Consider the following 27,404-nt stretch of genomic DNA (forward strand, 5'->3'; position numbering starts at 1 on the left):
ATTCTTCTATTAGACATTTTTCTAACTTCTATCTTATTTCATTTTGAGATGTGAATGAGTTCATAACATACTGTATTCATCATAAGGTGTTCTGTCAGGTTCTCCTTTTCCTCTTTGATTTTCTTGTATATACAGATCAGTTAACCTTCCCTGCTATGCTCCACACTGCAAACTCAGCCTGACTCTAGGAAGGTTCTGGAGACATTTGTTTGAAATATCAGTTCTTGAGCTGCATACTGAAGGCATCTAATTTTAGGTGTCTGAATGTATGTTTCTATATGTGGCCTGGGATCTAAGCTCCCATTTGAAACTAGTGAAGATTTAGTCACTAGCTGTAGTACACTCTGTGCTTTTCAGCTGACATCAGTTTGCACTCAATAGCTCTCCAAGCTCCACCGTCTGTACCAAGTAGATCTTCGCTTGCTATAATGGGAGTTGAGAGTCCTAACTTGCATGCAAACACATAATTATAGATACCTAAATGAGGTGTCTCCATTGTGGAGCTAAAGCCTGACTATTATAAGCTGAAATAAATAAGGTTACATCATGAAGATGCCTCATTTGGGTGTGTTGATTCACAGTTGTACGCATAGTGAATGTCTTTATCTTCAAGCATTTGACCTCTTTGAGCTCATCCATTTCTGTGAGCATCTAACATCTGGTTTTACATGGAGGGTACTGGTACTTGGAGGTGCATGGTGAGAAGGGAGTGACAGCCCCAAGTTACAGCTAAGAATAACCCTAAAACTTGGTTTCCATGTCTCTAGTCAGGCATGTCTAGCTCACAAGGCTGTGAAATATTAACTTAAACTGCTGAGATGCAGGTGCTGCTATTGCCTGAATCTGGAATCAGTTGGATGAGCCTTGTATGAAGCATGTTAAGCTTGACAGGCCTGCATCTGGCAATATTATAATAGTCCTGTGGCATTGCAGAAAATTAGTCTGATTTGTTGCCTGACTATGCTGTCGATGGGGAAAAAATAGCCCTGTATTGCTTGCTTTATGGGAGGAAAAGAGGGGAAAATTTATGTAGGATCTCTTCTTGGTTTCTAGTGTAAGTAGAAAGTTTGTCTAACGTAAGCAGTTAGCAGTTTGAACTAAATAAAAAATGAGAAATGCAGGCATTTTACATAGTATTTTCACTTAATGTCCTAACATTTAGCATAACTTACACTGGTAGCATTTTCTATATCTTGATTGGATGCAACCTGGGTGATTGAAATAATAAAGATTCATGAAGATTGCTTATTAAATAGAGGAAGAAGTTTCTTAATTTCATTATCTGATTATTTAAAAGCAAATGGAACTTTTATTTTATAGAAACTCAAACTTAATGTTTTTAAGTGGACTTTGTACTGAGTTTCATAAAAATGGAAAGGCTAGAACTTTGTGCATAAAGGACTTTTGCTAGATTCTCTTTCACCACTGTGTACAGTATGAATACATGCTGGTGGGTCACCTGTTGGCAAATGCTACAGATTTTTATATGAGACCCCAGGAAAGTTCTTTATAGTTCACCCTGTGAGATTAAGGTTTTATTGCTAAATTCTTGATGTATAGCTGTAGCTGTAGGGACCCCTGGTGGCCTAGTGGTTAGGATGTGGCACTCTCACCGCTGCGACCCAGGTTCGATTCCCCGGTCCCCTGGGCAGATGGAGCCCGTTAGCCCTGTGAGGCCATCCATCTATGAGAAGGTCACTCTAAACAAACCTACGTCCTGAGGACCTCACTGCCATTGTCCAAGCTTGCTTGGCCCCGGCAGATGAACCTTAGGATTAAAGGGTGGGCTCAGTTCAGCGCAAGCTGTGTCTCACCTAAAAAATCCATTGCACAGGCTTGAAAGGTAAAAGACCTTTCCCAAAATCTTCGTTCGTGAAGACTGGCCATACACATACACACAGCTGTAGCTGTCAAAGCATTCAAACTTTTACCACAGAATTACTGTTAATAAGAAATAGCTTTGAATTAACTTGATTTACTCTTGTCTTATTTGTACTTCAAAAAGTAGTCATGCCTGCCTTATCTTGTGAACCCCTGTCAGCCACTTGGTAGTTGTGAAGGGTGGCAGACAAACTGGAAAAGAAAACAGTCTTCCTGGTTGTGGAGCAACTCTCCTGGCCGTTGTTTTTTCAGAGGTCCTCAAAGCAGAGCAAGTTCCTCATACATGCCCAGGCTGCCACAGCCATGCCAGCAGTTTACAGGGTCTGACGTTGCTCTGCCTCCATGCTTTCTCTGGTGCCAGAAGTTCTTGAGTAACCAGAGGGCCAAGGCAGCAGTGGGAAGAGACCAGGAGGTTAGTCTCCCTTTCCTTAATTTTCGCCCATGCAAGGCTTCTGAGTTGTCTGCGTACATCCAGGTACACTTTTCTCACAAGAATGTTGTATCTATATGTTGCAACTTTGAATCTGGGGATTTTCTAATTCTGTTCTTGGTTAGCTTTTTTTCCCTAATGGATAAATCAGCAGCACATGGCTTGATAGATACGGCTGTGCATGTGTTATTAATAGTAAATTAATAGTTGTCTTTTTTTGACTGTCTGTGAAATGACTGAGGTTTTGTCAGCTTGCATGACTTACATGATCATGACATTCTTCAACTATATTTAAAATCATGGTAATAAAACTTCCTTTCCCCTTCTTCCTTTTGCAGACATGCAGCAATCTGTTTTACATCTAAAGCAGTTTATTATCCAAATGAGGGAAAGAAAGAAGATGCAGAAGATAACAAGGCCATTACAAACATATAGCCTAGCTGTGCACAAACATAACCGCTCCCGTGTAATGCGAGTTAAAGACCAGTTACAAGCTATGTAAGTTCAGCCACTTAAAGCCATTAAGAAACAATGTAATCACATGAGGTTTCAAACAAAGTTAGAAGGACCAAATTCACTGGTCGTAAATACAGCTATATATGGTGCTGTTCTTTCTTGTTTCTTTTTGCCAAAGAGAAGCTCTTTTTTACACTTCAAATGGCTTTCCAGTTGTCCTTCTAGAAAACACAGTTGTCTAGAGCAGATGCCCTAGGACACCATCCAAAGAGCCTCAGATTTTTTCAAATGACTGTACAGCACCCAATAACTTTTAGATGGGTCTCAGGTTAATGGTTTTGGAGCTGCTAGAGAAGCTGACTACACTTTGCTTCCCTTTTGATTAATCAGCTGTGAGGATATGGTTCATCTCCTTTGTCTGTTCTTAATTTGTTTTCCCCATGGCCCATTCTCCAGAAGTTTCACTTATCCTTTCCATTTGGTGCCCTATATATGGGCCATTTTCAAAAATACTGTGTGTACTGTGTTTCCCTTGGATGATCTTGACAGTTGTATTCAAAAGTAGAGCAGATGTGCCTTCCAAGGCAGCTGAAGAAAGAGCTGCAGCAAGAGCTATAAATGTCAAATTGATAGTCTATAATAATAATTCTTAAAAGGAGTTAACGTGGAATTGTAGTTTCAATAAGATGTAAGTTACTGTGAGTGGGGTAGTGAGTATTCCCCATGATGGCCTCTTCCTAATGCAGTATTTCAACAATCCTAGAAAAATCTTATGAAATACAGACAGGTCATTTAACATTGAAGGATTGTACCAAACAAAGACCGTGGACTAAGACAAAGTCTCAAAGTAGGGAAAGCCATATTCCTAAAATACAGCTTTAGCAAGCCAGTTCCCAAAACAAACCAAAAAACCAAAGCAAACAACCAAAGCAGGTGGAAACAATCAAATTCCTGGAAAGAGACAGGCAAAGAACTGTTAGGTCCAGGAGATGTAAGTTAATGATACTGCAGCCTTCTAAGAATGAAGAATGAATCAGAATGAAAGTTGAAGATGACAAACAGAAGGAGAAAGAAGTGTCTAAAGAGAGCTGTCAGCCTTTCTCTTTTTCTCTGTTTTTCCCACAAGTTGCCTTTAAGATAGTCTCTGGAAAGATGGTATTAAAGTGAAATGCTACTGTGTTTGTTGCATCCTCAGCTGCTTAAGACTTGAAAAGATTGAAAGGCACCACTCTTGACAGAGTTAATTCTTATGGTTTATGCAGCAAAGAGACATCTCAGTAAAGGTCTTAAGTAGCAGGTAGATTTGGAAAATTACATGAAACATACTTAAGTTTGCATTTATTCTTTTTGTTATGCTTTCCATATATTGTATTTTGTTTCTTATTTTGTGATCAGGCAAAGATTTGTTTTGTTAGATGTACAAAAAAAGGTACTTTGACTCTTACCTAGCTTTTAAATTCAGTTTAATCTGAAATCTTACATGACTTTTTACTCTTATTTTTCAAATGATGATACATACAAATAAAACTGTCTTGCAGGCAGATCCTTGGAGTGCCTAAAGCCCACTTGGGGAATTTGGAAGCTAAACTATGTTTTTTTCCGCAAGAGATTTTTTTCTGAATTGGGATCGAAAGCAGAGTGACTGTCTCCAATTAGAGTGTGACATTTTTATGACAGTGCAAGTTTTGGAGAGCATCTGGTGGCTATACAATGCATAAATGAGTGCAAATATTTAGTAAGTTACAAGGGCAGTCTGAGCAACTGGAACCAGTTAAAGTTCTTCCAGCATGAATGAGTTTTAAAAGTCACCTGCTAAGAGAGCTGAAAAGTGGAATGAATATCAACAAATACTGATTAGCGATGCAGTATGAGTCTAGTATGAGTCTAACTTCCACTCATTTCCCTGATTTGTACTGCAGATGGATACAAGAGGACTGGGAAGCATGAGGTTTTGAGATTGATTATTGACAGTTTGATCGATTTTTACTTCTGGTCCAAGTGCTTTCCTACAGAGGTTGTAAATCTGAAATGCTATCTATGTAGTCTTTTCAATTAAATATTTGTAAAAGATATATTTTTATGCTTACTACACCCTTCTAGTTCTTATGCAAAGGAAGATTGCATCAGCGGGAGGAAAACATACCTTTGAAATATCCTATCTTTTCTTTTAATTGCGGCTATATACACATTAAAGTTTCCTTGCATTCCTTTCCAGCAAAGATGTAACACATAGTAGACTATTCATATGCCCACACAGCCTTATCTGTAGGTTGTTTCTCCAGTTCCTCCTCTATCAGGTTTTTAAAATGCCATTCAGAGTACTGACTTGTCCATAATAGCTTTCCAACTGTGCATTATGTTTGTGAATTTCAGTGTGTTGTCACTTTTTCTAAGTTACTGAGCCTTGTCCTCTCAACTGAAAAATGTATCCATTATTTTTGATGGGAAAGAATCTGGTCTCATGTTGGTGACGGTAGTTAAATAAAAGGGTGTTGGATTTGGAGTTCTTTTCAGAAGCACGTAAAAGTATGGTGCTGGATCATCTTTTTGTATGGCACTGTTATGTTGCTGGGTCTGGACAAGTAGTACATTTGGAAGTAAGTGTTTCTATGCAGCTTCAGAGAGCTGGACAGAGGTCTGAAGTGCCTGGGAACATGCCACAGAGAAAAAGAGACTTAATGTTGGGTAAGGTTATATCTGTGTAGGATCTAGCTTTAGGGGATATGAAGGCCAGTGAAAGTAGATAGAAGGACTAGAGAATGCAGGTGTAAAGAATTGCAGGTATCCAGGAGTCTTGAGGCCAGATACCTGCATACCTCCTTGTGAAAGCGTAGCACAGAATGTTTTTTGATCACTATCTCAAGAGAGCTTCAACAGAGTAAATACAACCTTCCCTATTTTTTTTTAAAGTTCTAAATACTGGATGAAATAGGAAAGGATTGAATGCTAAAGCATGATGCACAGATAGCCTAGGATGTAAATATGTCCTTTCTTAATCACTCAATAACCAATGCACTCGAGTATCTTTCAGCTAGTGAGGTATTCCAGAAATACTTGATGTTTCAGAAAAATTGGTCATCCAGACAACTCTAATGGCATAGGAAATCTGTATTCCAGAAATGGCAAAAGATCAACAAGAACATGTATTAATTGTCTAAAAGAGTGTTGTTTGAATGGTGCCACTGAACTGGGTGAAATGCAGTTATATACAATGCAGAGTTGTGCATAAGATTAACAGGGATGCATAGATGGGGATCTCCTCACTTGAAACTTGAGGAGGAGGAAGAAGCAGGCAAGCTGTTTAACTCAAAGGATAAAACTTATCTCCAGTATAATGTATCTGTAACGGTTACTGTGATCATAAAATGCATCAGGGCAGTTGTTGCTATTATAGTTTGGGATGTTAGGTAGCATTTTACAGGATTCTGCTGAGACTTCAACTGTAATTTGATAACTCATGTTTACAAAAGAATAAATGAAGCTGATTCCAGGTGTTGTGAAAAAGAATTATTAGGATGCTCAGGAAAATTAATATAAACAGAAAGTAAAAGAGCTTGGTTTGTTTGGCTAAAAATTAGTTTTGCTAGGGATTTAAAAAAAAAAAGAAAAATGAATACCAGAGCTAGTGGCTGTCAAATAGTTGTGAAATGACTTTTGTCTAATTACAAGAAACCTTCTGGCTATGTAGATGAGTAGTGCTCTAGAACAGCGGTCCAGTGGGAGACGTATGGGTAAAAGAACTGTTTTAAAATTGATCTTCATGCTTTTTTGTAGAATCCATTTATGATGGATCTTGATGTATGATAGTGGGGGAGAGGAATAAAACTGCAACTGCAGGTGAATAGACTTGATTCATGAGCCCTCACGGTCCAGCAACGGATAATACAGATCTCCTGCATCCAGGCAGTAGCGAAGCAATGAAAAGGTTTCTGCACAAAGGACACATTTACTTTCCAGCTATTAAGCAATTTTCTCATCTAGGCTTCTTAATAGAGGGATATATTGATGCATACATAATGTATGGTAAGGAACTCCACTGTATGCATCTGTCTTTTTTCCTTTCTTCTCATTTGGAATGACAGCTTTTGTATGTTTGAGTCTTAGTTGTTTCATCCCTGGCCTCTTGTTTGGCACAGGTGCATAGATTCCTAACATAGTTCTTTCTGGCTGCAAGTTAATTTTGGTTGCTGAAGCAGTGGGTATGTTACCTACTAAAACATATTTGGTTACAGAGCAAATTGAATTTGAAGAGAACACTGCAATTGTATAGGCTTATCTTTGTGTCTGGTCCCTTCTTACTGCTTTTCCAGATAACTTTCTTTCTGGACGTATTAATTAACAATGTTGAAAGCTTTTTATCAACAAAAATCTTTGTCATAGACACACTTAATACTCGAGCTTACATACTTCCCCTGGTGGTAAATTGTTTGAGATTTGGAGAAAATAATTCCATGTTGAAGGGATCTGTAAATGGCTCATTGTGGAGAATCAAGGAGCTTTTGTCACAGAAAACACCAAGAAGACCAAATTTTAAATTTCAAATGCTATAACAATTTAAAAGATGTGAATACAATTTTAAAAAGTCTTTATTAGTTAGCCTAAGATTTTTTTGTTTTTTTTTTAGCTAACACAGATCCTGAAAAACACTTTCAAATCACTTTCAATAGTAAAATGTGAGGTTTGCAGTGGGAATTGGTTGATAGTATTCAGTGATTTGTGTGCTAGTGGAAACATTTCACTACAGAAGAGGCTGCAGGTGTTTATAGTAAGCATGGCGCCTTTCTATGTTGCTAAGTTGGACTAAGAATATCAGTGCTTTTTTTATGTGTACTCTGATTTGGGGTTAATTAATTCAGGATCAAATTTCTGCAAAGTTTTTAAACAGGAAAATTCTTTTGTATGGACTTTAGGTCATTAGCAGAACCAGAAATCTTAATCTAAATGGTGAAGTATTTATCATGTCAGTTGCAATGTTAGGAATTTTCAAAAACAGTAGTTTTTTAGTCAACTTTTATTTCCACTGTCTTCCTCTATTGTAGCTGCATTGATAGGCTTTTCTTGTTAATAGTGAAAAGACAGAAAAGAGAACAGAGAAAAGACAGAAAAGTATGTCTGTTGAAAGAACTGTGCAAGGGGTCACGTTCAGGATGTTTGATTCCACGTTAGCTGTAACTTAGATTTAGCTGCAGAAGTCTCACCCATTGAATCAGGATCTAATCCTAGCAAGCAAACTGAATCCATTGCTTGTCGTGTTTTGACCATGGAATTCCCTATATGCCTGTAATTGTACAAAACATAAAGCTGCAGGGGCAGTCAGAAGCCAGACGTCAGAGACAGAGACAGTATAGAGACAGTATATAAAAGTTGCCTTTCTGTCTCTCCATAAAGAAAGGCTGTGTGTTTACTTGGGCTATATGATCGCAAACGCAATCAGCAGCAGGAAGTTGGTTACGGCACTCACCCATAACCGAAGAGATCTGAGTTTTACAAGCACCAAAGAATCTGAACTTGTAGCTCCCCAATTCCAGCAGAGTCCCTTAGCCATGAGGCTCTGGGATACTCTAAGTTAAACTTTTCTCTGTGTTGTCTTTTAGAGATGGGCATCTTCACCTCAAAAAAAGATTTCAGAGGGAAAATACATGGGAGAGCAAGCTGCCTTTTTTTGTCGATGTAATGGGAATTACTGAATAATTTAGATGAAGTCTTGGGTTCTGGTTCCTGTTTTAAAGGCTTACTCTGTATTTTCCATTTAGAAGCTCTTGGATTAAAGGAATTAAGCGTGTTCCATTCCACTTTCTAGTTGTCCATCTTCAGCAGAGGTGACCTGATTATTCCATGGTCCGGTGTTCATAGCACTCTCCTAGGCAGGAGCAAGCTGTGGGGTTAGTCTGCTTGAGCATAGCACAGAATTCAGCCTACCTACTAACTGAACAGTAGGAATCCTTTTTCTGACAGTAGGAATCCACTCTGAGAAAACTCGATGTACTCTACTGAAATTGGACAGAAGAGCGACTAGAGCAGGCCTGAACCATAGATCTGCTTGAGGGCACATGGTTTGTGCTTAATGATTTGTGTCATTCAGTATGAGGTGACTCCCTGATAAATGTGCAGAGAGTTGTCCTCTGGAGGTAGCCAGTGAATCATCCTGGTGAGGCCAAGTGTTTGGTTTAGATGCTGCAAAGTGTAAGGTGTGTGACATCAGATGTTTTCAATTTGGTCTTATGTCTCTCTTTTGTCATGTGATTCTGTATAATTTGCCTGGGGCTTCTTCCCTACTGTTTGTGTCATGACAGAAGGATTTCACATTGCAAATGTCATCTTTTGAATTGTCAGCTTCAGGGATTGTTTTCTCCACTCATGATTTGAAACAAAACTGTGTAATAAACTGTTACTTCAAAATTTATTTCGTGATTTAGAAACCTACATGAACATTTCTTTGTGGAACTGCAGTCTTGCTAAAACTTGGTTAGTGGACTCAAGTGAACCCCTCAAATGTAGGCATAAAAATAATTGTATGCAGTGAGTGTGAAGAGAGGCAGTCCTGTAGGACTGAACTCTTTCCATTGCTTTGTATTGTTAGAGATGATCTTTTTATCTGACCAGAACAGCAAACTCACCTACTACAGGGAATTGCATCTAAGAGAGTAAAATTTCAGTGAGGCAGAGCTGTTGAGTGTGAGGGTTTTTTAAAAAACAGCAGTTGTCATTAACTTTTTACCTAATACTAAGAACAAGATTTAGCCCTGTTTTTGTACTCTAGAACTCCAATTGCGGAGTCAATGTAATTCTAGATTTATGTATTTTTCCATCTTTCTGGCTTATCATGTAGAATACTGGATTATGGGGTTTCTGGAAAGCTGAAACAATTCATGTCCTACTAACTTCTTTTTATGTTTTCTAGTTAGGAATGACCACTCCCAAATTGGTTCCTTTAAAGAAAGATGTGTTTTGTATTTATTTTATATACTAGAAGGATTTCAGCTGCTTATAATTGTAATAATTTTTATTCTGCTTTGATTTTATTTTAAATGGACATTGTATTTATTTATATAATTAGCTTGAAATCTAAACAACTTGAAGGTTTTCAAATGAAAGTACTTGTTATTAGTAGACTCCAGGGACTCGGAGTAGTACATCTTTAATGTCTGCCTTGAATAGAATTAAAAATTTGAGTTGGTCACCTAATTTTCTCTTGGCAGCCTTTTCTGATACTAATTTTTTGCTAGGGTTTCTGACACTATATGTGTTGTAATAATCCCAGTTTGCTCAATCAGATTTTTTTTTTAAATCCACTGAGTCTTCTCTCTTATCCATACTTTTAAAATACCTTACCCTAGAATTTGGTAAAATTGTTTCAGCACTTGCATGAATGCCAATGTTTTGCTTAATCAATACATTATATTTGTATGGGTAATATTCAATAAATCATATTCAATTCATAGTTTGTATGTATATATATATACACACATACACGTGTGTATGTATGTATAGTAATTTGGGGAGGGGGAATATTAAGAAATCTGCACAAAGGAAGGGGAACTTCTCTGAATGCCAGGTCTGCAACAGCAGAATGTGCCAGATAATTTTGCATTCTGGTTTTAAGGCAATGTACCTAGGTAGGTGTGCACAGAAAAAAATAACTCAGTAGTGTAATAAGTTGAATATCAGGATGCTGAAAAGTCCTTTACAAGTAATTATATTATGTAATTTCATTCTTTGCACAAGCAGGTGGTGGTGGGTGGCAAGGAAGTTGAAGTTAATGCTTGTTCCTTCCAAGATCTGTGTTCTCTGGATCAACACATGCTTTTGTAGAAGCCGCTGTCTACACACCAAGGACTGCCAACTACTGAGACTCAGTTGTGCTTTTCACCTCTTAACCACAAGTAGCTGTCAGTAGCAGTGCTTAACTTTTTAACTACCTGGTCTGCTGTGTTATATGGGGATAAAAAACAAAACCACCTGGTTAGAAAAACATAAATTCTAGTGGTAACAACTGTTAGATGATTAAATAATAGTTTATTCTGAATGTTGTGAATCAAATGGAACATGATTAAGCAGTATGCACAAATATTAAGTTATTATTCTGAAAAAGTCGCGTCAGTACTGCTCAGCATTGGTACTAGGAAATTAGGCTGTCCCTGAAGAAAAAGCTCAGCAAATATGCAATGCAGTTAGATTAGAATGAGTGCAGATTATTTTTCTTGCTAAGAATAAAAACATTTTTATCAAAGCTTCTCCGTATTAAGAATGGTATATCACATTTTACTTCCTTTGAAATGCAGTGATTTGTGGTTCACCTGATATTTAAATTGAGAGGCTATGGGGGAAAGAACAATTTTTTGACTTAACTCTTCCACATAGTTACTAAATCATTACCCTAAACTGGCAAACTTAACAGAGCAATTTAACAGTCTAGGATGCACAGTACAAAGTGTGTGTTGTATTTCCACATTAACAGCTTTGAATCATCAGTACTTTTTTTTTTAAGAAAGTAGGATAGAGTTGGTCACTGCGCCACACAATTGCTTCAGAAAGTACGTATAAAAACTCTTATTATTGGAGTATCTCAAACAACTACAATCATCTTTATGCAAGCTCCCAAGTGTAACTGTGTGTTGTGAAGTTTGCACCGTTCAAAGGCATGGACTTGCAATCTTTTTTTAATCACAAAATTGCACCATGGTCATTGTTTAGAAACAGGTGAAGTAAAAGTACATTTAACATTTGAACATAGAAACCATTGTCACCTTTTTCCTTTGAAAGTACATGAGGCCATTATAAAAGAAAACTGATAGCTATATTCATGATAAAGTGCTATAGGAACCTGTCATCTCTGCACTTTGCCTATGGGAAGGGATTTCACATCCTTTTTTTTTTTCTCTGCTGAATATGTATGTGTGGTTTCATGGGAAAGATCAGGATCTTATTAGGATGTAATCTTTAGAAATATTGGAGTTAGGCTTCATAGTTTTCTGTTCTTTTATCCATTATTCCAAAGTCTGTGTGGATGAAACTGATGCTTTTCCCCTCTGCTTTTGAAAGCAACTATGATAATGTTTTATCTTCAGTGTTTCCTTGTGTTTGCCAGCCTGCTGCCTGCTGATAGATTTTTTTAATTATGATTATTTTTAGCCAATTAATATATTTTAATTGATGTTGCTGCTTTGTCAGCTGCTGTTCCCCAGCCTTGTTGGCAAAAGTAGACAGATGGATGGGGGAAGGGAAGGGATTGTTTTGTCAGGGTGAATTCAGAGCATAAGGAATATATTAAATTGACAGCATTGCAAGCTGAAGTCTTCTGATTGCCTGTGTCCTTGCAGCATTCACAGTTCCTTCCTGTGCCTCTTCCCCAGCTCAGGCCTGACAGTAAGTTCTGTGCTTGCTTCTCTTTTTTCTTATTGCTTGCTTTTATTATGTTGCACCTAGTACGTGTAAAGCTGCTGATGTTTATGTGAAGTACTAATTTGGAAGCATTTTCCAGACACAGTTTACAAGACAAATGTAGACCCATTGGTGGTGGTTGTTGTTACTGATTTTTGTAATTAGTTGTAGCTGTTGGAAGTCCAAAATAAAACTTTGAAGTCTTAGTCCTTAAGTAAAAGACAGAGTGGTGCAACTGTTTGTGGCATCTGGGACTATTGATTTACTGCAGCTCATCAGTGTTAGAGGGGTGTGCTGCTACGTCAGCTGTGCGCTCTATTGTTTCAGCTGCTGTGGCCTTTGTGTCTGATCCTGTCAGTGCTTGCGTCAGTGATGCGTATCATCGCCTGTGTGATGTCAAAGTGTGGGTGTTTGGTTATAGAGCCATAGTTAACCTAATGTGCTGCAGTAAATCCTGAATGCTATTTCCTCCTGGGGATAGCAGTGATTCATCACTGTTCACATTAGACTAATGCTAAGTATAGCAGTGTTCATGAGCTGCAGTATCCACGTAGATTAGTATCAAAGTCATTGCAGCTTTCCAAACGCCGGCCAGAAAGTGTTTGTTTGCAACCAGATCTGTTTGTGCACCCCCTTTCTTAGGTGTAAACTGATTAACAGGTCAGCTCAAGGAAAATCCTCTGGAAGGACTAGGCCGAAGTAATTCTTTAGCACTTAATTATGCCAATTAACGTAAAAGCTTTCGGCTAAATGACTTGGATCACAGCAGGCAATGACAGTTGGTAATTACAGTAAAAACCGGGCCCAGGATGGCAAAGGATGCCGCTGCCCCTCGAAGGGCGGAGCGCGGGGCGCGGAGCGGCCGCGGGGCGGAGCGGGCACAGCTGCGCACCTGAGGGAGCTGCCCCGCCCCGCCCCGCCCCGCCCCGCCCCGCCCCGCCTGCCGCGGCGCGCCGGGAGCAGCGCCCGCCCGGCCCGAAATGAGCGGTAAGGATCCCGGGGCTGCGGTGAAACACGAGAGCTGCGGGCGGGCGGCCCCGCGGTGGTGCGGCAGTGGCGGATGGGGGAGAGCTGCGATGGCTGGAAAAAAAGCCTGAGGGGCAGGAGCCGGAGCGTTGCCAGGCCCCTGTGCCGGTGACGCGCTCCCGGGCCCCGGAGGCGGTGGCTGCGGCCCCGGGGCCGCGATGGCCCCGAGCCGTGAGGGGAGCAGGGCGCCCGTGAGCTGGGAGGCCGCAGGAGCCTGGGTGTTGTAGCGCAGGGCCGGGCGGGGAGTGCCCCGGAAGAGCATTCCCGGCCCCGGCGCTGGGAATCCGGTGTGCGCACCTTTGCCCAGCGCCTTTACGAGACACTTAAAATGGAGCGATGCTTAATGGTTGAAATAAAAAAGAAATGGTGTATCTGCTAGGCGAACGATGGCGGTATCCTCAGGTTTTCAGGTGTTGCTATGCTTAGATCAGCTTGTCACGATTCCAGCGATGATGCAGCGCTGGTAATTTTGCCACACGTTTATGGTGGCTGTAATGAACATAATGGAAGTTTTACAGTCTGCTCAAATAGACACGTTGGAGAACTTCACCTGCTATTGCTACAGGAGGGAGATATTTGTCCCGCTGTTGCGATTTTTAGCACAATAATAAACTGAGAGTGTGGTGAAACATCCTGGGTTGAGTTAAATCAACCTTTACTGGGTCTGATGAGACATTTTTCAGTAATAAAGTAACATAGTTATGTGTTTGTTTTCTCTCCCACAATACTTCTTTTCCACTTACTATATGAAAGAACTTGTATACCTGAAAGTATATAGAAGATTTGAGACGTCCTCTTACAACATTCAAGTAATCAACATTCATGGTACAGTGATTTGGATTAAGTCAATTCCATTTATGCCCAATATAGAAAATTAGATGTTTGCTTAACATTAATTCCTCATGTTGTTATCTCCTGGTACTAGATACTGATTCTCATGTCATGGTAAAACACACCAGTTTTGTCATGCAACAGCCTAGCCAATACCTAAAAGCATGAAAATTACTCTTTTGGTGTATTTCACTGAAGGAGAGCCAAGATTTTCAAGTTAGTGAAGGAAAAAAAAACAACACGTTTTTATAGCATGTTAGCATTTTATCTCTAGATAAAATTTTGCAGGTTATAGCATGCTTTCTGTCAAGAAATCAGTAATTTTACTGTAAAACCCAGTATTCATTAAAAATACGTGTGAAGTCTGCCAACTTTTTGTCCCATGCTTTCCATTTTCCTGGGTGTTCCTTTGCAATCTAACTGCATTTCACAGCCACTTGGAAGTCTAATCAGGAGTAAATTAGAGTTCTTGAATATTCAAAACAATATTTTCATTACTTCTGGTACTTTAAAGTGCTAAAAATGGGATGCAATTTTTGAAGCTACTGATTTGACTCCATTCTAACACTGCAATATTTTTTCGGGTTCATGCATTGCCTTTATGTCTTTATTTTTGTGACTAGTAGGTTATGGGTGTACTGAAAATGGCTTTGTGGATCAACCTTTGTACTGGATTGGAGATAACTGCTTTTTTATGTTTGTTAGAGAGATTAAAGTGCTAAGTAAGTAAGCTTTAAAAAGGTTGTTAAACGATATTCTTTATATGTTTAAAGCAAAACAAAAAAGACAAACACAGATACTCACTAGTTCACAAAGAAACTGGCTGTTCATGTTAGAGTTCCTTTATCCCCCAAGGACATTGTGTTCTGTAAAAATTTCAAGTAACTGTGCTCTTAATTCTCAATTTACTCGAAACTTACATAGTTTAAAATAGTGAGCTTCATAAAAGTGTCAGTGTTTTATATTAATGATAGAAAAACTGCAAGTAAGCAATGCAAGATACAAGTCATGTAAAATCCATCTTCTTACGTAAGAATTGAAACCATTATTTGTTTGAATGGCAACTTAAAATAAATGTGCTTCCATTATCGTTGACCTTTTTGCATGTATTGTAAGGTAGTGCTGCAAAGCACTTTTTTAGTTTCTCTTTTGCTGCTTTTCACTTCACTTTTGTTTCTTTTTAGCAGTTCATACTCAGGAGAAACTTTTGCTGAAACATTTTTGAGTTTCAGATGAGCAAAACTACCAGAGGAATGTTCAGATCCCATTTTATAGCTTACTGTAGTCCTTATATTCTTTGTTGTTACACAGTTAATCATTCAGTTAAGACCTTATTGTTAAAAAGTCTCTTCACCCCCTCCCGCTGTTGTGTGATAGCATTTGGTTGATAATAAAGCCATGGTTCTTTTTAGGTAATATGTTTGAAAACTGCTTTATCTTATCCCAAAGAAGTCCCTATAGCATGTGTAATGAAGTTGGATTACATGCTACTTTCTCTAAGGAGTGCTTTTCATTCCTTCTCCCTGCTCTTCGCAGTCAGGCATAGGTGCCTTTATTTTTCTATCAATCCCATACTTATGGGCTAGTATGAGGTATGCTAGTCTTGTATACTGTACTTTGCATTTACTTAGTACTTTCCATTTGCAGATCTAACAGAGTTTAGAAAACATTAAGGTGGAGCTGTGAACACCCTTTCAGGAATATTACTGAAACTGCACTAAGTTGGATTGATGCTTTTGATAGCTTTGCTACACTGAATTGGAAATTTGGAAAATGCGTTCTAGAGTGTCTGAATCCCAACCTTATGCTCTTGTCACAAAACCTGCTCAAATTATATTGCGTATCAGTTTTTCTTTAATAATTAAACTTCAGTGACTGTTCCCTTGGGTGTTTTAAACACAATAATGTAAGGACATCCCTCTTGAAGCCTGTGCCAATGTGCTTACTCTGATAGAGGCCAGTATCAAATACTAAAGGGGACAGCATAAGGACAGGACAGGCACACAGAAAAAACTTTCTTGTTTCTAGCTTCCTGAAACAAAAGTAATACTTGTATTTTTTTACAGCCCTTAACAGATTAGCTCTCCCAATCTGAACCTAATCTTTAGTTTCTGCAGTATTCTTAAAGCAATTTAACTTATACAATTTAGCTGCGCATTTCATGAGAAATCCCTTTATCTGTTTTAAAACTTACCTGGTGAATTGATTTACTATATCTGGTTCTTGTAAATGAGAAATTATAAATGATCTGTCTTTCCATTTGTAGGCAGTTTATGGGTGGGGGTTCTTGATAAGTCTTTTACTATTTCTCTACTGCCAACCCTTTGAACCATTTTCAGGTGGAAAGATCCTGGTCTCTTAAATCTTTCCTGGTAAACAGGTAAAAAGCCAGTGTAAACTTCCTTTTTTGTGTGTGTGTCCCCTTTTCTAGTTCTGTGTGTTCTTTTTGAAAGGTGGAGACTAACATATTGTTCAAGATATTGAAAGTACAGTGTGAATTTATACCGCAGCATAATGATGGTTTCTGCTTGTTCTCTGTTCTGTTACTTATGAATTTTAACTTCTGCAAATGCCACTAAACAACACGTGGCTGGTATTTCTTTCAAAATATATGTAGTAGCTGCACAATATGTTTATTTACATATAATTTTTGGCTTATTGCTGTAGATAAATACTTACGATTTTGCCCAGGTGCATCACTTCACATTTATCAACACTATTTCTTCTGTTTTTTTATCATCTAGTCATTGAATACTATAAGAACTTTTACAGCTCTCGGAGAACATAACAACAGTTTGTCACCTCCCTGTTCATTTTCTTTTCCAGAAGTTTTGTTTAATACATTGAACAGGTTCTTTGGGTGCCTGTGGGACTTCTTTGGTCACTCAAGCCACTTTGAAAACTGATCGTTTACGTATCTTAATTTCCTGTTCTCAAATCAGTTATTCATTAAAAGACCAATTCCCTTTTTAACCAGAGGCAGAGTTACTTCTTTAAGAGTCTTTGAGAGACATTGTCAAAAGCGTTTTGAAAACCCAAGTATGTGACACCGTCCCTGAGCTCTTTGAAGGTATCTGATTTTCCGGGCAATACAAATGCCACCTTACCACAGTCCCATTGTGTCATATTCAATCTAAGTGCCTCCAAACTCCATTCTTTATGGTTTGCATGGTACAAGGATCATTACGGTATTGTGACTTTTCCTATTAGTAGGAGTAGACTTCCCAGTGGGTAATACACTGGCTTTTTCCCTGGGACCTTAAGTTAGTGTCCAGTTTGCTACTTTCCACTGCTGTGTTACTGACACTACTTTAGGTGATAGGACCATTGTAAGAGAATAGCAATTTTGTAAGTACTTTTCCTTGTAACTCTTAACTGCTTTCAGTAATTTGTTTCAAATATCTTTTTGGTTTGTTTCTGTTTTAAAGTCTCTTCTGTTGTCTTTTCATCTTAGGGCACTTCTTTTGACTTGTCATCTGTTAAGATTTGACATGAGCTCTTCTGTGAGCTTATTGACAGAGAAGGGAGAAACATCTGCCAGTGGGGTTTTTTAGCTTGTTTCTATTCAACTGATTTTTAGACTTCAAAGAGTGCCCTTTGCTGTAATTCTGTCTGTACAGTTCATTGCCTTTGTTTATCCATGGTATCTTGTATATTTTTCACTGAGACTTTGCTGTTCAGTATGTTCTTTCAGCTTTCTCAAATTATTAAATGGTGCTGTACTGAATATTTCTGTAACCCGCTTAGGTCCTGCTCAGGTTCCAATGATGTCCCCAAATGGTTCAGTGCCTCCAATTTATGTGCCTCCTGGATATGCCCCACAGGTATGTCACTTCACTCGATTCTTATTTTATTTCTTATCATGCAAATTATGGGAGTAGAATCATAATAGCTAATTCAGGAAAATAATTTGTCAGATTTCAGAATCACTGTGATCAAGCAAGTAAGCAAGGGGAGATGTCCCACAGTGTCTCTGAGATGGGAGACTTCCTATGCTGTGTATGTGCCTGTTTGGTTATATATTAACTACGTACGTGACAATAACAAGCACAGTTCCTTGTTGAGTTCAGACTCCTAATGTACTAGATGCCCTCAGAATATAAAATACAAACATGGCCCAAATAGCTCCTTGTGTAGGACCTGTACTGATTTCTGTGTTAGTGGATTTTTTCTCTTGGCTGCAATATAATTTTATATATGTACATAGTTCATGTCTGGGAAGTTCCCTGCAGATGAGGAGTAAAACAGGTCAGTTGAAAAAGTATAGCAAACAACATGGAAAAATGTCAACTGTCCACTGGGAAAAAGTTATCATATAATAGGTGTTTCTACCACTTACCTTAAAATGGGGCTCTCATTTTTTCAGTGCTGTGTGATTCCCAATTTAGATGCCTGAAAATTAAATGTGAGCTAGATAACCTGGACATCCTTTAAAGTAGATTAAAAGGATGATTCCTCTTGGCTATTTTTGACACATGTATTATATAATGAGATGTGTGGCCTCCTAGATGGTGTCTCTTTCTTTCCCTCAACTGAGAACAACTTGAGGAGTTAGTAGGTCAGACCTGGAAGTTAGAACAGATGAATGCCACTCCCCATGATGGAAGACTCTGTCAAGACATTCTGTTGTTGTGATCCGTCTACCTCTGGCTTGGCATGCATCCCATGGTGTACACCAAGAAGAGACTACAACTTGTAAAACCCAACCAAAAAGCCCACAGTGTCTAGCAGATGTTGGACTTATTATCTAAACAGCATTAAAAAAATTGTCCTCTGGCAAAAGAAAAGTCTGTTAGGGTAGGCAGAGTAGTACTCTGTGATTTTATCTTTCTTCTGTTGAAAGTTTGCTGATAAGTTGATTCTATATGTACTTCATAGTTGAGTTCCCAAACAGGCAGAAGAAAAATGAATTATAAATAATCACAAAAATCCATTTATCTTTAGGTCATAGTAAAAAGTCTTGATTCCTAATAGAATTAATTTTTAAAGAACAGAAAGAAGTTTTGAGATAAGTGAAATTCTGAATTTTACCATATTTCTGGAATATTTAACTTCAGTTGATGAAGTTAAATATTAATTAAACATGAAGTACTTCATGTTTAAAAAGTTGTGTAACCTGTGCCAATCTGGATAATATTTTTAAAATTCATTTATCCTTCCTTTGAAAACAACCTGAAGCAAAGAGGCTAAAGGGCTGGACCTTGCTGAGGCTTGTCCATTAACCTTTCATTGGAGTTTGTTAGTGCAAGCAGGTGTTGTGTTAGCACAGTGCTCTGACTTTTGAACTGAAGGTGCCTCACATCTGCTCAGCTCAGTACAGGTGGATGAGCTGTTTTCATCTGAGTAGAAGTATCATAGTCCAGGAAAACCAATCATTTATAAGCCTTCTGAAGTGTTTACTATTGACAAAATATAGCAGCCGCTGAGGTTTATGATCAAAGTTCCTGTTGCAAGCCAGAAGATTTGATAGTAGTGTTGCAAACAGGCAAGTCTGTTGAGCTAAGAGTTCTCCTGAACGTAATGCAGTCCCAGCAAAGTAACTTAACTGGTTTCTTCAGGCATAATATATTTTTAAATGTCAGCAGCTGCAGTTGTATTTTCAGATAAATTGGAAACCAGTTAAATGTCTAAAGCTGTCAGCCTGGAAGAACAACTTCAGCATAACCATCCTTTGTCTATCCATTTTCATTTAGTTCTATTATGCTTCTGCCTGCTTCAGTGCCTGCTTGGCAGTGATACAGCACACTGTCCTCTGTTAGAAGTTGGGGATGACTACTGAATTAAAGATTTATTTTTCTTATATCACATAACTAAAAAGCAATTCATAAGGTGATTTTTTTTTCCTTCCTCTTCTTTTGGAACTGTAGTTGTAAAACTCTGAAAGAAAGCACATCTTTATTCACCCTCTCTAAGCTGTCTGTATTGACAGTCTGTAGTGAGTTTTCCAGTGATGTTTGGTTGGATCACTCAACGAAACAGGCCTATGCCAGAACCACATGTTTTGCTAGCACAACTAGGATAATAGAGAGCTTGTTTACTTTTTTAACTTAAAATTATATACTTGGCATGATGCTCTTACTGCTGTTTAGAGGGTTTTTATCTGTGTAGTTGTCCGCTCGAGGCCTGCCACTGAGTAGATGTTTCATATAGAGACTTGTCAAACTCTTAATTTTGCACTATTAGACTTAAGGTCCCTGCACTTATGAATTGGATGTCTGTTTCAGAGGTACTTAGGCTATTAGCAGACCCAGAGAAACAAGTTATAAACTCAGTAGCTTGTTTGTTTTTTAATGGAAGCTACTTCCTACATAATCTGAATCTGCTCATAAAATCATAGTCGATTGCAATGTTTTGGGGGGGGTTGTAAGCAAAAAGGGCTTAAATAATTAAAACTACATTTCAGTGTTTACAGAATTTCATTGGACATCAGAAGTTCTAGTTGTATTTAGTGCTGCTAATAAATTCTGCTTTTAGGATACCATACAGCTCTGGTTACACAGATATGAATAGTGTTGTCTTTAGTGAAATTACTCTTTCACAATACAGGACGATTTCCATATACTGAAAATAACACTTTTTAAAGACACGTGATATACATGTGTTTTAAAGCTGTGTTCACTTAGGTAATTTATATTAATTTCTAACTATTATGTGAGTAAAATAGGATTGGCTCCATTATGTACGTATTTCTATGTCTTCTGAATGTTATTGCATATGCATAGGAATCTTCACTCTACCATTACACCAGAAGCATGCAGTTCTCTCAATACAGTGGTGAAGTTTTGAAAGTTTCCTAGACCTACCTCACTTACTGGTTCAGCTAGCAGGATAGTTTTGGGGTACACAAATCAGATTGCTGTCAGAGAAAACAAAACCAGAAGCTCCATTCTGCTTGTATCAGATGCACACCAACTTCTAGTGGAGGCATGGTAAAACCAATGATTGATCCTCCAAGCAGCTTTCAGTCATGGGCTTGGTGGAAGCGTTCACACCAGGGCATGGGACTAAATCTAGCCAAGCATAATACCATTAAGCTTAAACAGTGGAGCTGAAAGCAGCTTGGCAGTAAGTGTTTTGATCTATTGATCTGTTCTCGTTGCACAAGGATGTTCATTGATGTATGTGTACATGTCCCCATTTTATTTCAAATGTCAGTGAAAACTTATGTCATAGGGTTGCATTGTCCCCTGCTATTGAATGTGATTGTGATATTCCGTTCTTCTCCCGCTTTTCTGGATAAATGTTTCATTCAAAAACTTACATTGCAGTTTTTGCTGTGACATTATTCTACAGCATTTTACTAAGAAATAAAGAACAATTTATTTGTTGGCATCCCATACACTAAAGTTACTGATACCATAATACACACAAGTCAAATTATGGCAAGACGTCTCTAGGTGTCACCAACAATCATGTATTTTTGTTAATTTACCGCTATTGATCCAAACATTTAGAGAGCATAATGATGTGAAGTACTTCAAGGAAGATGCTTGTTTCTGGTCCAGTTGATGACCCACGCTCATTTCGTGAAAAGCATTTTCTGCTTCAGCACTTTGTACAATTTGTGCCTTTGGGCCTTCTTTCCATCAGACTCATCACATCTCCCATTTGCTAATTTTTCTCAAGCCTCTGCGCAAGAGAGTCTAGCAGAGGCTGCCACAAAGGCCCCCACTTTCTGGGTAGTATGTGGTTTCCTTAAGGGTGCAAGACATTTGAACAGGCAGGGGGATAGGGGAGAAGAAAAAAAAATTTTTTTAGAACTACCTTGACTTGTGAAGGAGTCTTGAGAGGGCTGACCACCATCCTGCTGGTTTGTTTGCTAACAGTTTGATGCAGATGGTGGCTGCTGCGTGCTGAAGGGGCAGTATGGCAAGTGCCTCCTGGGTTAGTGTTGGGAACAGAACAATAACCAGAGACAGCTTGCCTTTTTTCTCACTATTCTTTCTCACTATTTTTGTGGAGTAAGGTCTGTCAACTCACTCTATGAAGCAATCTAGTTGTTTTGCTGTAGAACAAATCCTAGAAGCAGTGTAGCATACAAGCAATGTGAATGAGGGTGGAAATGGTATACCCTAAGGAGAAGCTACACTCGTGCCATAAATATACCTGGCTGTTTATAAGACGTTGTTACAGTCAGATTTTTTTAACAGTATTTTTCCCTACCGCATTGAGAAATTATTGGCATTGCTGCAGTTAATACACATAACGTAGATAGCCCTTTATTTGTCCTACATAATTTTTCTTGAGCTCTTCTGTTTTCCTTTCCTCAAATTTAAGGGCTTTACTATTCCTAGCTTTGTTTAAGTATCTGTAGAAACATACTGACATTTCTCTTTTGGTATGTGGTGTCTCTCACTGTACAGGTTATTGAGGATAACGGTGTTCGAAGGGTTGTGGTGGTTCCCCAGGCTCCAGAATTTCATCCTGGTGGTCATGCAGTAATACACAGGCCTCCACATCCCCCACTGCCCAGCTTCCTTCCTCTTCCAACCATGATACCCCCTCCACCACGTCACATGTACTCACCTGTGACTGGAGCCGGTGACATGGCAACACAGTACATTCCGCAGTATCACACCTCACAAGTCTACGGGGATGTGGGTAAGTAGCTCATCAAATATTGCAAGTTCTGTCAAAGGTAATAATGTTCTCTTCATTTCCAGCGTCTGTTATGTTGCTATGTAGGCTTTATCGAGCAAGACTTATAGCTTGAATGGGAGCCATACACAGAATTTTTTATGAGGATACCAGCCTTGATTTTACTGAAGCTTATACCAGAAGTTCTTTTAATTTATTTGACTTGTCTCTTCAGTGATCCATTAAATATGCAGATTACTTCTAATGTGTATCAGTTATAGATTTACCCAGGAAAGCAATGCAGAAAGTGTTTGTAGTGGTTCAACATTTAAAACAATACCTGTGCACTATTCCGAGAACTCATGTCTTGCAAGTATCCTGCTTGAAGCATTGTGCTGGTTTAAAGGTAAACTGGCAGGAGAAATGAACCCAACTCAAAAGAGACCACAAGTCAGAGTTACAATGTAATAAAAAATAATACAATAATACAATTATATGGACAAGCAGTTGGTTTTAACCCACAAAACCCAGACGTATAACCCAGCACCCTGGGGCACGAACAGAATGGTGCTTGTTGGCCCCTATGCTGAGCCCCACATGGTCCCCCTGAGTCCAAAGTAAAAGGGGAGGGGAAAACCTGTTGGTAAGAGTGCTCATCGCAGTCTGGTCGAGGGTGGTGATCGCAGTCCGGTCAAGAGTGGTGGTTGCAGTCCGGTCGAGGTTCTGGTCCTCCTCTGGATCTGATGAGTGGTACCAGGAGTCCCAAGACCCCAAGATTATGTGCGCTCAGGTTTGAGTGGGAATGCCCAGCACCTCCCCCAGGGCGGGGAGTTCCACAATGGGTGGTTGTGAGTCAGGAGATATTTTTGGAATCCTTGGTGGCCTATTAGCAGACATGACCCCTCAGGCTGGGTGTGGAGGTGCTAATGATTCCCTGGAGGGGAGTTAACATTACCCATAACTATAGCCTGAGGGGTCAGGTGTGCTCTGGGCAGCTGCTGCAAATGGTCTATTGTTAACAGTTTCTGGGAAATGACATAGAGGGTATAGAATACACAGTTTGGGTTACACCCACACAATGATGAACTGCTCCTGGCTGCTCAAACTAGGACAAGCATGAAATAGGAAATCTTAGTATTCATTACAGAAAAAAGCGTGCCATTTTTCATAAAACTTTATGTATTTAATTGAATGTCCCTTTGAAGTCTAGTTTGAATAATCAAGTGCCACTAACCTAAGCTTAATACTGTAGTTGAAACTTTCTTTGGTAGTGCTATTGACATCTGCCTTTAATATGGTTTATTGGGAAAAGTGTATGTGTGTCCTAACTCAGGTCGGGTTGTTAGATTAATATTTACATTTCTGGTAGACTTGCTTTTCTTTAGATAAGGCAGGTGCTGACCTTGAAAGACTTTCAAAGAGCAATTCTAGATTGCTGTTTTTAGAGAAAGCTAGAAGCTGTGGAAGGAGAGGCTAAACAGAACTCCTCAGCATTCTATGATGCTACTAAAATAACCTAAAGATGGCCTACATATAGTTGCTTAAATAGTAATGATGTACAAAGTGGTCAGAAAAGAATATACCAATGTCTAGATCTTCCTGGAATTCTTAGTGTTTTTCTGCACTCAAGTTGACTTTATTTCTTCTGGCACTACTCTGATAACAGTACATTGCTAGATACTCTTTGGGTGCTTATTTGTAGTTTTATTAATTTCCTGATTTCCTGATGGCACTTGTCTGCTTTTAGTTTGCTAAAATAAGAGATTGAAGTGTGATAACTAAATGCATAAAATATAAAGGATACTTCTTAATGAAATAATATTTTTCCATATTTCTGCTGCCAGATTATATCTCTTTAAATATGGATTCAGTGATAATTTGCTAAACTGCTAATGTAAAAAAATTGATAAAGTGGGATGTTTTATGTTTGCTTTGTTTTCAATATATATATGTAAGATGCCTTTGGGTTTAGGAAATTAGAGGACTAATGCTGTAATTTGTTATTTATTTGCTACAGATGTAATTTTTAATTCTAGATCTCTGACTTTGGCTGTGACTTTCAAAAGTCAAAGCCTGCAGATATGTTCCTATATGAGGAATCTAAATTTCAAGGAAAAAAACAACTGAACAAACCAACCCCCAGAAGCTCATAGAGCATGGTAGTTCTCTAACAGAAGCACTGAGCTTTCTAATGGTTGTGAAAATTACATCTAAAAGTCCTCTCTCAAACTTTCTGGGAATAAGCTGATCTTAAAAAAAAAAAAAACAGAAACTGAAAAGTTCTCTAGTTTTTTTTATTTTTATCCTGCAAGGAAGTTTTTATTTGATCATGTTTTCAGTATTTCCTAGCACATAAGGAATAACAAATAATGGACTTATTCTTCAGACTGATCCGACTTACCTGAAAATGAGCAAATTCTATGCTGGTTTTGAAGGATGGTGGGTTTTTTTAAAGCTTTCATCATTTATTATGGGCAAGGTTACACTGAGGAAAGACTTGGTGCCATGTGGCACACAGTTTTAAAGTTTTGAGTCAGTAACCTATTTCTAAGCATAGAGATGAAATTAATACAAATGTTAGAATTGGACAGAAAAGTTTGCCAGTCTGCAGTTTAATATTTTCATTAGTCTGGTACTGACTTTTTTTCAAAGCCACCTTCTAAGTTAGAGATGAGTCTTTGATGATACTGCAGCCATGCCTCAGGTTACTGTGTACAGGTATGGTGCACTTTCCAGACTTAGCCATACTACCTTTAGTGTCTTTCCATTGCCCTATAGATCACAGATTCTATGTTTCTATGCTTTTATGGGCTTTTTCCCTGTTGATTTCTGCTGAAGCATCATTAAAGTAATAGAGCTGTAGTTGCATTCCAAAACTTAAAACCAGTGGATTTTTTTATTCGGCATTAGATCAAACCTCTTCCAGTGAATAAAGTATCACATTTTTTTTTTATTACTTTATTCTGTACCTTGCAGCTCAAGGAAGATTATAGAAACATTTGAAGAATAATTTTTAAGTAGAAAAAAGGAAGATAACACTTTCTCCCCTAACATGTTGTTAATTTCCAGTTAGTGTATATCAGGTTACCTGATGGACACTTGAGTTTCCAAATAGCAGTAGAGATGTTATTTTACACACAAGTGTGCATCTAACACACATAGCATTTATAAGTAGATTTTTAATTACATTCTGTTCTTAATGATTTCTTTTTTCTTCTTTCATTTAGATACTCTGCCTGCTCATGGAAGATCCAACTTTAGAGATGAAAGGTCTAGCAAAACATATGAAAGGTTACAAAAAAAATTAAAAGATCGACATGGAACTCAGAAGGATAGGTTAAACAGTCCTCCATCATCTCCTCAGAAATGTCCTTCTCCTGCAAGTGAACATAATGGACTTACAAAAGGACAAGATGCAGGTGGTATAAGCACAGGTTCTACCAAAAGCAAGTCTTTGGGTAAAGGAAAAAGCAATTCTCAGACGGACACAGAAGTAGAAGGTAAGTGTTATCAAAAGTAATATATATATATATATATATATATATATATAAATATATGATGCAAGTTCAGTGTCTAACTGAGCATAGCATTTGTAGAACACCACACTTTGACAGTCTTGCAGTTGAGAGGTAGCCTATAACTGCACTGCCTTACATAGAGTGGAGTTAAAGGGCAATTGACTTGCTCATCACATTGGAATGATGGGCCTAAGAGAGCAAAAACAACTGACATGGAAGTCTCCATCTAAATTTGAGAAAATATTATCAGTCATACTTCATAAACATAACAGTGTTTAAAGAAAAATCTCTGCTTTGTCCAGAGTTACTGGTTCTTGTGTTTTTAGGAATCACTGAATATTGATGGCCTGCTTGATGTTGTAGAAAACATGGAAAGAACCAGGTGTCTGATACAGGAAACCTACATTCAACTTGTTAAAGAAGAATGTTTTGTAAAAGAGATACTGCTGTTGTATAAAATCGTATAATGCCTGTCCCTACCTACTCTGTAATGAAGCCCCCTCACATTAGTCCATGGGAGTTCATGTTTTCTAGGACACTGCCATAGGGAGTGTGTTTATTATTAATATCTTTATTTTACATGTGATCTCACTGATAGACTGAATTCACTGAGTCTTGGTCATACAGTCATTGTCAAAATCTGAAAATGTGTCACTGTGCAACTTTGAGGTCATTGGCATAGCCCTTCAGATTCTGAACACATCAAAGGCTTGTTATCACAGCCAAAACCAGTTTTCTCAGAATAGGAACTGGTAACTGCTGATGTTGAGGGGAAAAAAACCATGGTTTTTCTCCACTTGCTGAAGTTTGCTCTGAGATGATAATTTTATGACAATGTATAATAGGTTGCTGTAAACCAAAGAGACTGTGACAAAAGTACATCTAATCAAAACCAGGAAATCTCAGCCTATGAGAGCTGTTTAAAAGTATGTGTAGATGATACCCTGTGAAAACTTAGTACCAAACGTCACCTTTGAGATACAGCCTGGAGTCAGAAGTTGGGAACTGTTGCTCCAAACTTCAATGAATACTTGTCACTATAGTTCCGGAGTCTTGACTGCAGTTTACTTTGTTAGTTGATATTTATCTGTGAGCTAACTTTACCAAGGCACAGGTGATAAAATGTACTGTTGCTTACATATGTTACAAAAATTATGTTAATGGTTTCTTTAGAAGTATTTTACTTGAAAAATGGAAAAGTCCACTTTTCAAAATTATTTAATTCAGGAGACATTGGGGAGTACTACATACTGAGACTTAGACTTGCAAACAGAAGTCAGAGAAACATTTAATTAGTTTCAACA

The 27,404-nt window shown here is 38.3% G+C and overlaps 1 protein-coding gene across 9 annotated transcripts in view; it reads left to right on the plus strand.

Moving 5' to 3' along the window:
- The window catches only part of FNDC3A (fibronectin type III domain containing 3A), a 118,581-nt gene that overhangs the window by 46,646 nt on the left and 44,531 nt on the right, over positions 1 to 27,404 (plus strand). For 4 of the 9 annotated variants that reach the window (XM_027674362.1, XM_027674364.1, XM_027674363.1 and 1 more), the window contains 3 exons: positions 17,753 to 17,829; positions 22,369 to 22,606; positions 25,810 to 26,082. In XM_027674362.1, the coding sequence (XP_027530163.1) occupies positions 17,753 to 17,829; positions 22,369 to 22,606; positions 25,810 to 26,082 (588 nt within the window). Of the gene's footprint in view, positions 1 to 12,087; positions 12,134 to 13,093; positions 13,136 to 14,603; positions 14,728 to 17,752; positions 17,830 to 22,368; positions 22,607 to 25,809; positions 26,083 to 27,404 lie in introns of those variants that run through there. The other 5 variants (XM_027674365.1, XM_027674366.1, XM_027674369.1 and 2 more) reach the window with 4 other exon arrangements.

The sequence above is a fragment of the Neopelma chrysocephalum genome, unplaced genomic scaffold (genome assembly GCF_003984885.1).
Source record: "Neopelma chrysocephalum unplaced genomic scaffold, ASM398488v2 Primary Assembly neopelma1_25, whole genome shotgun sequence".
Taxonomy (NCBI): domain Eukaryota; kingdom Metazoa; phylum Chordata; class Aves; order Passeriformes; family Pipridae; genus Neopelma; species Neopelma chrysocephalum.